Source organism: Peromyscus californicus, unplaced genomic scaffold, assembly GCF_007827085.1.
Source record: "Peromyscus californicus insignis strain IS unplaced genomic scaffold, ASM782708v3 Scaffold_3__1_contigs__length_106647218, whole genome shotgun sequence".
In the NCBI taxonomy this organism is placed as follows: Eukaryota; Metazoa; Chordata; class Mammalia; order Rodentia; family Cricetidae; genus Peromyscus; species Peromyscus californicus.
In genome coordinates, this window is record NW_026294551.1 from 89,552,339 (window position 1) to 89,564,624 (window position 12,286).

The 12,286-nt window shown below is 42.9% G+C and overlaps 1 protein-coding gene and 1 pseudogene across 6 annotated transcripts in view; one reads left to right on the forward strand and one right to left on the reverse strand.

Annotated features, from left to right (window-relative positions):
* Nucleotides 1-1,448: 1,448 nt before the first annotated feature.
* Nucleotides 1,449-12,286, forward strand: part of Luc7l (LUC7 like) — a 37,473-nt gene continuing 26,635 nt past the window's right edge. Inside the window, exons 1-4 of one of the 6 annotated variants that reach the window (XM_052758860.1) lie at nt 1,465-2,145; nt 2,537-2,607; nt 3,583-3,677; nt 9,565-9,663. In XM_052758860.1, the coding sequence (XP_052614820.1) occupies nt 9,568-9,663 (96 nt within the window). In that variant the 5' untranslated portion in view covers nt 1,465-2,145; nt 2,537-2,607; nt 3,583-3,677; nt 9,565-9,567. Of the gene's footprint in view, nt 2,146-2,536; nt 3,678-9,564; nt 9,664-12,286 lie in introns of all 6 variants that reach the window. The other 5 variants (XM_052758861.1, XM_052758856.1, XM_052758855.1 and 2 more) reach the window with 5 other exon arrangements.
* On the reverse strand, nt 11,297-11,415 carry LOC128123574 (uncharacterized; annotated as a pseudogene).

The following is a 12,286-nucleotide window of genomic DNA, read 5'->3' on the forward strand; positions in this document are numbered from 1 at the left end:
GAGGAGAGAAAAAAGAGCAAGAGATAAAGGAGAAGAGGATGCCAGGGGCCAGCCACCCACACAGCCTGCCATGGAGTAAGAGTGAAAGTAAGATATACAAAAGTAAGAAAAGGAAAAAGCCCAGAGGCAAAAGGTAGATGGGATAATTGAAAGTTAAGAAAAACTAACAAGAAACAAGCCAAGCTAAGGTCAGGCATTTATAATTAAGAATAAACCTCATTTGATTTATTTGGGAGCTGGGAGGTGGGCCTCCCAAAAGAGCAAAAACAACCAACAACAATTGGAATATATAATAATACAAATATTGTACTTTTTTATTTTCTGAGACAGGGTTTCTCTGTGTAACCCTGGCTGTCCTGGAACTCACTCTGTAGACCAGACTGGCCTCAGACTCACAGTCACAGAAATCCACCTGCCTCTGCCTCCCGAAGACTGGGATTAAAGGTGTGTGCCACCACCGCCTGGTCAAATATTGTACTATTAATGAGTCTGTGTGAAATGGAAACTCCAACAAACAGACCATATAAACATCCAGAAAGAGAACTCTTTAATAAAAAACATATGGGTTAGTTCCTCAAAAAGGTCTAGTCTCACCGGGCGGTGGTGGCGCACGCCTTTAATCCCAGCACTCGGGAGGCAGAGCCAGGCGGATCTTTGTGAGTTCGAGGCCAGCCTGGTCTCCAAAGCGAGTTCTAGGAAAGGCGCAAAGCTACACAGAGAAACCCTGTCTCGAAAAACCAAAAAAAAAAAAAAAAAAAGGTCTAGTCTCATACTGGAAAGTTTTACAGCTTATATAGGGTAAGCAGCATTGTCACAAATTTGTCTACCATACTAGGTTGATCTTTTCATCCATGTCCCAAAAGAAATCACTTAGCTTGAACTTTATGAATCCAACCCCTGAGATTATAGGCATGAATCACACCACTCAGTTTAGTATATTTTATTTGTTTCCACGAAAGTCTCATTAGAAAATAGAATTTGGGAGTTTAAGAGATGGCTCAGCGGTTAAGAGCATCTGGCTGCTCTTCTGGAGGTCCTGAGTTCAATTCCCAGCAACCACATGGTGGCTCACAACCATCTGTCCTCTTCTGGCCTTCAGGCATACATGCAGACAGAACCCTCTATACATACTAAATAAATAAACTTAAAGAAAGATTTAGGGCCGGGCGGTGGTGGCGCACACCTTTAATCCCAGCACTCGGGAGGCGGAGGCAGGCGGATTTCTGTGAGTTCAAGGCCAGCCTGGGCTACCAAGTGAGTTCCAGGAAACGCGTAAAGCTACACAGAGAAACCCTGTCTCGAAAAACCAAAAAAAGGAAAGAAAGAAAGGTTTAGGGACCACAGTGAAATCAGGGTCGGAGTTTCAATCTCGTCTCTAGGTCAATTTGTGACTGCCCCTACCCCACCCAGCGACTCTGGGTGTCCCAAACTACATTTCCCGGCAGGCCCTGCATCAACGTGGACGAACTTCCTCCCAGCATTCCCCGCGGCGGGAAAACGCCGAGCGGGCTTCAGGCCGACAGACCACCTTTCGCTGCCGCTGTTCCCCCTGCTGCCGTTGACTTGATAGGAGCTTCGCGGCCGTCCCCACTGGCCACCATGTCCGCCCAGGCGCAGATGCGGGCCCTGCTGGACCAACTCATGGGCACTGCTCGGGACGGTGAGTCTGAGCGGCCGTCCAGGCGCTGGGCGGGGGCGGGAGCAAGGCGAGGCCGCCTGGCATCCTGAGACGAGGGCCGTGACAGTGTGCGCCTGCGCGGGGCGCCATTCCTTGTCCCCGCTCGCCGACCCCAGGTGCTGGGCCTTTGTCTGATCCGCTTGGCTTGCGAGGCTGCTGCGGCCGCCGTGTCCTTCTCGTCCGGGCGGTCTCCTTCCTGAGAGTCCGATCCGACTGTGGGGCTTTATCCCCCTCCCATTTTCCGTCATGCGACTTCCTCTTGGTCGGCACCGCGGCTCGGCGCCGCCCGGCATACTGGAGCTTCGGCGAAGGGCTGGAACCAGCGCGGGCTCCTGAGCGCTGGCTGCCGAGTGGCAGAATTCCTCTGATACTCCTCGGAGGAGAGGCGACCCCCGAGGAGCTGGACGGGTTTCGAAAACTCTTGCTCCGTACGGTTACAAGGGGAGCCGTAAATGAGCATTTCTAACGTGGGTTCCTCCGTGTACTTTCCTAGTCTTCCCACCCCTCATTTCCCAGCCTCACAAACTAGCCTTGGTTTAGTCAGCTCTTGGCATTCGTTAGGTAGGTGGTTCTGTAGGGAGGCGTGCAAGATCATGGTGGTGTCTCAGGAGAAACCAGTTGCATCCTAGCAAAGCTAGATCCCTGCTGTGGTTTTGTGTTTTCATTTTTACTAAAATAATGAAGTTGTAATTTCACACTGGCACATTTCGCAGGGCTGTGCAGATTCTTTGCACCTTATTTCATAGGTCAATAAGTGCTTTTAGCTTTCTTTGTATGTTGAGTTGCTTTTGAATTGCTTCCCATATTTTTATTTCATACAAACTGAACAATTGTGGCCCCTCTATTTTATTTATAAAGGTTCAGTGTATCTTTGCCTGCCTACATCAATCTGCAAGGGAGTTGCAGAAAAGCCTCATGTTCATCGAGCCGTGAGTCACAACCAATTTCTAAGCTGTTATAACAAAAAAGTGTTTGCTTTTTTTCCACAAGTAACTTTAAAAGTGTAGTTTAGAAAGAAAACATTTTCAGTAAAAAGACACTACATTAATCCTGGATGCTTGCAAATCCTGAAATATATTCCTCCTTGACTATTACACAGCACTGTGTCCTATACACAGATTAGCCTTAAAATTTGTCACATACCACTTTGCCTTTACTTTTATGTATCATTCCCCCTGACTTCCTTACTGCAGGTGTGGGCAAGAAAACTTTTCCTTTAAAACTTTTCAACAGCGGGCATAAAATTCTGCAGCTGAGTTCTTGAAGAATGCAGATGGGTACAGTATGTGTTGGAGTTCACAGTGTGTATTGACTAACCTGATTCTTTTTTGCTTTCCTTGGTATTGTCTTGTTAAAAGTGACTCCCAGGTGCCAACTTTCATTTTTAAGGGTGGGGATGAAAGGGGAATAAGAAGAAAAGGTCTAGAGATATTTAACAGTTAGTGATAGAGCCTGAAAGCTTTCTTCTTATTGCAGTTTTTGATAAACCACTGCCTATAATTTGACTACAACAAAAAGATTAATAAATAGCTTTGCTTGGTGGGAATTACCAGCTCTAAGTCATACATGGTAGATTCATGGCACTCTGATTACATAGGTCTTAGTGTCTCATTGCCCACATGTATATTTGGGCTGGTGCCTTTTGGTACTCACTCTTACTTCTAACTCCTTGACTTAATGATGGAGTTAGATGTGATTAAGTGTGCGTCTTCATAAAATATTTAGCTTAAAACAAATCTGTATTCCTTTCCAGTTGTAAATATCTTTAGATCAGTTTCTTAGTGTATGTGATGGGGAGAATACAGAAATGCTAGTCTGCAAATCATCCAGGTGTATTGTTGTGCCAGGTAGCCTTGTGTAGTTAATGAGATAATACTTTATTTAAAACCACAAATGAATTTCAGGAGATGAAACCAGACAGAGGGTCAAGTTTACAGATGACCGTGTCTGCAAGAGTCACCTTCTGGATTGCTGCCCCCATGACATCCTTGCTGGGACGGTAGGTGCATTCCAGAGTCTTATGGATTACTCAGAAGGGGTGGGACAATAGATGTGATATTTTTCTGTACCCCAAGAGTAATATTTTTTTTTTTTTTGGTTTTTCGAGACAGGGTTTCTCTGTGTAGCTTTGCGCCTGTCCTGGAACTCACTTGGTAGCCCAGGCTGGCCTCGAACTCACAGAGATCCGCCTGGCTCTGCCTCCCGAGTGCTGGGATTAAAGGCGTGCGCCACCACCGCCCGGCCAAGAGTAATATTTTTAAAAATTACATAATAAGGGCTAGAGAGGTAGCTCAGTGGTTAAGAACATTTGTTGCTCTTGTGGAAGACCGGTGTTTGATTCCCAGTACCCACATCTGTAACTCTATTCCAGGGGATCTGACACCCACTTCTGAACTCTTCAGCGACTACATTCATATGCATATACCCATACAGAGACACATGCAAATACATAGTTTTAAAATAGTAAAAATAAAGTTTAAAAATTAAATAATTTAATGTTTAAAAATATGACTTTTAGGATTAGAATTGCTGAAACACTCACTTTATTTTATCCTGTGTATGAAGAATTACATGGCTGGAGAGATAGCTCAGTGGTTAAGAGCACTCACTGGTTGTCTTTCTAGAGGACCCAGGTTCAATTCCTAGGACTCATTCAGCAGCTCACAATTGTCTTAACTCTAGTCCTAGGGGATTTGACACCCTCTTGGGGTCTCTTCGAGACCAACCATGTACATAGTACACAGACATACATGCAGGCAAAATATCCATACATGTAAAAATAAAATAAAAAGAAATGTAAACAAATTATAGAACTGGTGCCCATCTTTCATCTTTAAAAAAAAAAAGTTCTTGGTGTATGAGCTGGCTTTCTGGAGCTCATTACCTATGGTGGGGTGCCTTGCTCAGCCTTGATGCAGTGGGGAGGGGCTGCCTCAACTGAATGTACCAGGCTTTGCTGACTCCCTGTGGTAACCCATACCTTTTTGGAGGAAGGGTTGGGGGGGTCAGTGGGAGGAGGGATGTGAGGGGAATCTGTGGTTGATACGTAGAATGAGTGGAAAAATTTCTTAAATTAAAAAAAAATAGTTGAGTATTTCACACACATACAATGTATTTTAGTCACATTCATCCCTCCACTCTCTCTCTACCTTTTTTTTTTTTTTTTTCCTCTCGAGACAGGGTTCTCTGTAGTTTTGGTTCCTGTCCTGGAGCTCACTCTGTAGCCTAGGCTGGCCTCGAACTCATAGAGATCCATCTGGCTCTGCCTTCTGAGTGCTGGGATTAAAGGCGTGCGCCACCACCGCCCGGCTTTTTTTTTTTTTTTTTTTTCTCCAAGACAAGGTTTCTCTGTGTGGCCTGACTGTCCTGAAACTTACTCTGTAGACTAGGCTGGGCTCAAACACAGAGAGATCCATCTGCCTCTGCCTCCCGAGTGCTGGCATTAAAGGCTTGTACCACTGCTGCCCAGCTTATTCCTCCAGTGTTAGTAGATTTGTTTTTGAGGGTTTCATGGAACACTTGGAGTGGGGGCTGTGGGGGAAGTGAATGTTTTTCAAGTAGAATTCCATTTTCCTTTAGCATGCAAAATTTGTTGCTCTTCAAATTATAGATTGTTGGTAGAGTTTTTGAGTTATGAAACATTTTAGTAGTATAAAATCTGTAGCAGGTTTTTTTTTGAAAATTTGGTTGATCTTGTTTAATTTCAAGTTGGATGTATGTTAGACTTTTATTCTGGCATGATATTTTCTTTTTTCTTTTTTTTTTCTAGCATGATAGTTTGATCCATACACATACACACTTTTTATTTGTGTGTAGGCCTGAGTACATGTTTACAGAGGGCAGAGGAATGCATTGGATCCTCTGGAATTGAAATTATAAGTGGTTATAAATCAGAACTGAACCCAGGTTTCTGAAAGACCAGGAAATGCTTTTAATTATAGAGCCATGTTTTCTTTTCTTTTTTTTTTTTCTTTCTCGTGCTTTTTGTTTTGTTTTTTTTTAAAGATTTATTTATTATGTATACAGTGTTCTGTCTGCACGTATCCCTGCAGGCCAGAAGAGGGCACCAGATCTCATTACAGATTGTTGTGAGCCACCATGTGGTTGCTGGGAATTGAACTCAGGACCTTTGGAAGAACAAGCAGTGCTCTTAACCTCTGAGCCATCTCTCCAGCCCTGTTTTGTTTTGTTTTAAAGATCTATTTATTTATTATGTACAGTGTTTTGTCTGCATCTATGCCTGCAGGCCAGAAGAGGGCACCAGGTCTCTTTATAGATGGTTGTGAGCCATCATGTGGTTGCTGGGAATTGAACTCTGTGCCTCTGGAAGATCAACCGGTGCTCTTAACCTCTGAGCCATCTCTCCAGCCCTCTTTTTTTTTTTTTGTCAAAGATTTATTTATTTGTTTGTTTATTTATGTGAGTGCTCTATATGCACATATGCCTTTATGCCAGAAGAGAGCATCAAATCCCACTACAGATGATTGTGAGCCTCGTGGTTGCTGGGAACTGAATCCAGGACCTCTGGAAGAGCAGCCAGTGCTCTTAACTGCTGAGCCATCTATCTAGCCCCCCAGATTCATGTTTTCAGTTCCTGTTTTTTTTTGTTTTGTTTTTTTCAGTTTGTGTGTGTGTGTGTCTGTCTGTCGTTTGTTCATGTAGGTACCAAGGTGTTTGTATAAGTCAGGACAGTTTGGAGGAATGAATAAAAAGATTTTTTATTTATTTATTATGTATACAGTGTTCTATCTACATGCCAGAAGAGAGCACCAGATCTCATTATAGATGGTTCTGAGCTGCCATGTGATTTCTGGGAATTCAACTCAGGACCTCTAGCAGAGCAGCTAGTGCTCTTAACCTCTGAGCCATCTTTCCAGCACCTGGAGGGATGATTCTTTCTACCCTGTTGGATCTGGGGGTTGAACTCAGATTATCAAGTGGCTTTTCTTGCTGAGTCTTTTCAGCCCCCTAAAATAATTAATTGAGGATTACATTAATTGCATAGTTTTTCAACTCAAGACTCTATACTGTCAAATACCTGTAGTCTCTGAATAGTACACATATAAATGCTAGTTTTGTAGAATGTGCTTTCATTTTAAATTAAGTTAAATTTAGGACTATAAACAGTGGAGAAAATCATCTGCTATCTTTCAGCTACTTAGAGTGAAAAATCTTACAGAGGACCAGTTTAACGCTTCACAACTATTATGAAGAATGTAAAACCAACCACTGATTATATGAATATATGTGTGCCAAAGAAAACATTTCATGGTCAATCATGGATTAAAAAAATTTGTATTATTGTATTTATGCATGTATGTGTTCATGCACTCAAGCAGAGGCCAGAGGATAGTGACTGTTGTCCTGTTATCACTAGTCACCTAATCCCTTGAGACAGAGGGGGTTTTTTAGATTTATTTAAATTATGTATACAGTGTTCTGCCTGCATGTGTCCTTGTAGACCAGAAGAGGGCACCAGATCTCACTCCGAATGGTTGTAAGCCACCATGTGGTTGCTGGGAATTGAACTCAGGACCTCTGGAAGAGCAGTCAGTGCTCTTAACTGCGGAGCCATCTCTCCAGCCCCAAGAGTCTTTTTGTTTGTTTTTTTGAGACAAGATTTCTCCATGTAGCCCTGGCTGTCCTGGGACTTGCTCTGTAGACCAGGCTAGCCTCCAACTCACAGTGATCTGCCTGCCTCTGCCTCCTGAGTGCTGGGATTAAAAGTGTGCCACACCACTGCCTGGCAAGACTGAGAGCTTTACTGAGCCTGGAGCTCATTGTACCCAGAGCTTATGGAGTTCTGGCTGGGTGGACAGCCAGTAAAACAGCACCAAACCCTCCTCCACTTTCCCCCAGTGCTGTGGTTACAGATTATTGTTGCTGTGCCTGGATTATTAAATGGGTGATGGGTTCTGAACATTCATGTTTGAGCAGCATGCATGTGTTCTTACCGACTGAGCCATCTCCCCAGCCAACCCTGCCCACTTTTTGTGTATGAGTCAAGGTCGTATTTTGAGGTCATATGCTGACCCACTATGCAGTTGAATCTGGGCCCGAACTCCTGATCTTCCTATCTCTCAGTGATTTTGTTAACATACCCTCTGGCTTGATGCCATAAGTTTCAGGGTAAAAATTTCCTGTTGCTATTTAGACAACCAGAGCAGGAGATAGCTGCACAGTCCTGTACTCAGGATTTATATAAGCATTACAAACTCCAGAATAGTTGTTATACATGTGATTAGAATACATAATAATACATTGTAGCCAGTCTTATTGACAATATACCACTTTTGGTGGCGAACACCTTTAATCCCAGCACTCGGGATGCAGAGGCAGGCGGATCTCTGTGAGTTCGAGGCCAGCCTGGTCTACAAAGCGAGTTCCAGGAAAGGCGCAAAGCTACACAGAGAAACCCTGTCTCGAAAAACAAACAAACAAAAAAAACTTTATTTCTCTTTTTCTTTTTTTTTTTTTAAGATTTATTTATTTTATATATATATATATATATAGTGTTCACCTGCATATATCCCTTCAGGCCAGAAGAGGGCACCAGGTCTCATTGTAGATGGTTTTGAGCCACTTCGTAGTTGCTGGGAATTGAATTCAGGACCACTGGAAGAGCAGCCAGTGCTCTTAACCTCTGAGCCATCTTTCCAACCCAAAACCTCTTATTTCGCAAACTGGGCACCTAAATTAATAATCTGGGCTGTTAATGATTAGGAGAATATTTATTTTATGTTTATCTATTTTATGTGTATGAATGTTTTGCCTGGATATATATTTATGTGCAACAATTGTGTCTGGTGCTCTTGGAGGTCAGAAGAGGTGTCAGATACCCTGGGACTAGAATTATGGATGGTTGTGGGACATCAAAAGAATAAGAGAATGCTTACTGTGGGCTCTGATTCAGCCTGTTCTCTATTCTTTTTAGTAAACAAAGATCCCACACACACACTTGTTTTTGGAGACAAGGTCTCTTTGTAGACCAGAATGCTTCCTCACAGAGATCCACTTGCCTCTGCCTCCCAAGCACTGAGATTAGAGGTGGATTACTATTTCCAGCATGGAGTATCTTGACTAGTCAAGATTTCGAGTATTGCCTAGAAACTTGATACAGTGAACTGTATTCTTGCCCTTACCAATCCCACATCTTGCCTTCCTCTTCATTGGATGCTTGGGATAATGGAAAAGTAAAAGTAAAATTGGCAAAGGCTAATATTTCTTTTTTTTTTGAGACAGGGTCTCTATATAGCCCTAAAACACAGAGTTTTCCCAAGTGCTGGGATTAAAGAAATGCACCATCATGCCCACTAGTTTCTTACCTTCTGACTTCTGAAGGCATCAGGCAAAACACTTAAAATATAAAATAAATAATCTCTTGCCCCCCCCCCCCCCCCCCCCCACACACACACACAGGGTTTCTCTGTGTGGCCCTGGCTGTCCTGGAACTCACTCTGTAGACCAGGTTGGCCTTGAGCTCAGGATCCACCTGCCTCTGCCTCCTGAGTTCTGGGATTAAAGGTGTGCGCCACCACTGCCCAGCTAAATAAAAGGTTATATCTTGTTTCTTTTTTGCTTATGAGATATGGCGTCCTGTTGCCCAAGGACTCCAGTTACAGAAATGTGCCTGGCTTCATTCCTGTTGTTGGAAATGGGCTTATGCAGCCCACGTTGGCCTTGAATTTACTACCCTGTTGCCACTCAGCCTCTAAACTGTTGAGATGATCAGCATATGCCACTATATTTGGTCCATTTCTTAATTTATTATCTATAAAACTATATTGTTATTTCAGTGAAAGTTGAAATGCTAAATTTTAATTACATGCTTTCTAGAATGAGTGTTAATGCTTTTTTTAAATTATTGTTATTATTATTTCCTACAGCGCATGGATTTAGGAGAATGTACCAAAATCCACGACTTGGCCCTCCGAGCAGATTATGAGATTGCAAGTAAAGAAAGAGACCTGTTTTTTGAATTAGATGTAAGTCTTTTCAGATGTTTATTTATCCATGCTGCAAAATATCAATCACTATTGAAAGCAGTGTAATGTTTGTAAGTTACAAAGCAAAATAATTAAATAAGCATTTGTTAAGAATCTTAATTTCTAGAACACAGCAGATGCCATCTTACATTCATGTGACTCTCAATTTATTACTGTATTGAATTTCATGTTGCTTTTTTTATGTGTCGCATATAGCCCATACTGGTAGCACATGCTACGTAGCCAAGGATAATCTTTGAACTCCTGAGCCTCTTCCCTCTGAGTGCTGTGAGCCATGTGCCATCATGATAGATTTATGTAGTATTGGCAGTTGAACTCAGAGCCTCATGCATGTTAGGCAAGCATTCTACCAATTATACTATATCCCCAAACCCTGGGAGTTTATTTGTTTGTTTGTTTGTTTAAGATTTATTTATTTATTATGTATACAGTATTATGTCTGCAGGCCAGAAGAGGGCACCAGATCTCATTATGGATGGTTGTGAGCCACCATGTGGTTGCTGGGAATTGAACTCAGGACCTCTGGAAGAGCAGTCAGTGCTCTTAACCTCTGAGCCATCTCTCCAGCCCCTTGTTTGTTCTTTTGAGACAAGGTTTCTCTGTGTAGTTCTGGTGCCTGTCCTGGATCTTGCTCTGTAGACCAGGCTGGCACAGAGATCCACCTGGCTCTGCCTTCCCTAGTGCTGGGATTAAAGGCATGCCCCACCACTGCCCGCCCTATATTTCTTATAAGAGAAAAATGGATACATTGATTATGTTCCTGGCACTTACCAGCCCCTGGGGACCTTTTTGGTTTTTCAGGACAGGGTTTCTCTGTGTAGTTTTGGAGCCTGTACTGGAACTCGCTCTGTAGCCCAGGCTGGCCTCGAACTCACAGAGATCTGCCTGCCTCTGCCTCCCAAGTGCTGGGATTAAAAGCGTGAGCCACCATCGCCCAGCCGCCCCCCCCCCCTTTTTTTTTAAAGGTTTATTTATTTATTGTGTACAGTGTTCTGTCTGCATGTTTGCCTGCATGACAGAAGAGGCTGTCATCTCATTATAGATGGTTGTGAGCCACCATGTGGTTGCTGGGGATTGAACTCAAGACCTAGAAGAACAGTCAGTGCTTTTAACCTCTGAACCATCTCTCCAGCCTCCTCCTGAGGTCTTAAGCTCAATTCCCAGCAACCACATGGTAGCTCACAACTACCTGCAATGAGATCTGGTGCCCTCTTCTGACGAGCAGGCAGAACACTGTATATGTAATGAATAAAGAAATCTTGCTGGGTGGTGGTGGCACACACCTTTAATCCCAGCACTTGGGAGGCAGAGCCAGGTAGATTTCTGTGAGTTCGAGGCCAGCCTGGTCTACAGAGCGAGATCCAGGACAGCCAGTGCTACACAGAGAAACCCTGTCTGGGGTAGGGGGACAGAGAGGAGATAGTGTTCTGGACTGGAGAGATGGTTAAGATGGCTCACTGACTGCTCTTCCAGAGGTCCTGAGTTCAATTCCCAGCAGCCACATGGTGGCTCACAGCCATCTGTAATGAGATCTGGTGCCATCTTCTGGCCTGCAGGGACACATGCAGGCAGAACACTGCATATATAATTAATAAATAAATCTTTTTTTTTCTATATTCTTTCTTGTATGTATCAAAACTCATACTGAACAATGAGTTCTGGGGTTGCAAAAGAGGATTTGTTGTTGCACCTGTCTAGCCTGTAAATAAATCTTTTAAAAAAAAAGATAGAAAGAAAAATCTTAAGAAAAAAAGTAATTCAAGGAGGCTAACAAGATGGATTAATGGGTAAAGAGGCTTACTGTCAGGCCTGACAACTTGAGTTCAATCACTAGGGCCTACATTGCGGAAGAAAAAACTCCCTCAAGATGTCCTTTGACCTCCACATGTGGCGTATGTATTCCCCACAACACATACAAACACAAAATTAAAAATGTTAGCACGTCAAGGATTCCCACATCTGTGGATGGGAGAAATAGGGGAAATGACAGCCAACTGGCTTTTTTCCCTTGTAAGATATGTAAATTTTAGAACCTAATGTATAGTATTGTGACTGAGTAAGACTTGTATTTTAGAGATTTTGAAAGAGAATAGGGCTGAAGTATTTTCAAGTAAACATAACTGAGTTCATGATTTTGTTAACTTTTTATAATCATTTTATGTTGTAAATGTACCTGTTATATACCTTTTTTGTTTTTCAGTAGAAAAGTTAGATATAATATTGACGTGTAAAATAATCTTGTAAACTAAGACAAATTATTTGAAATATGTACAGGGATGCTCTAATTTCTCCCCCCCCCCCCCAGAAGGTTTCTCTGTGTAGTTTTGGTGCCTGTCCTGGAGCTCACTCTGTAGACCAGGCTGGCCTTGAACTCACAGATATCCGCCTGGCTCTGCCTTCTGAGTGCTGAGATTAAAGGCATGTACCACCATCGCCTGGCTAATTTCCTTTACATATAAAATTCTTTCTCTTTTGAGATAGTATTTTATGTAGCTCAGGCTTGGTGTATAGTTAAGTTCTCATCCTCTCCCTCTGCTTCCCACCAGGTTGGATTTATGTCACGGTTTGGGATCAAACCCAGGGCTTTGTGCCTAGTAGGCAA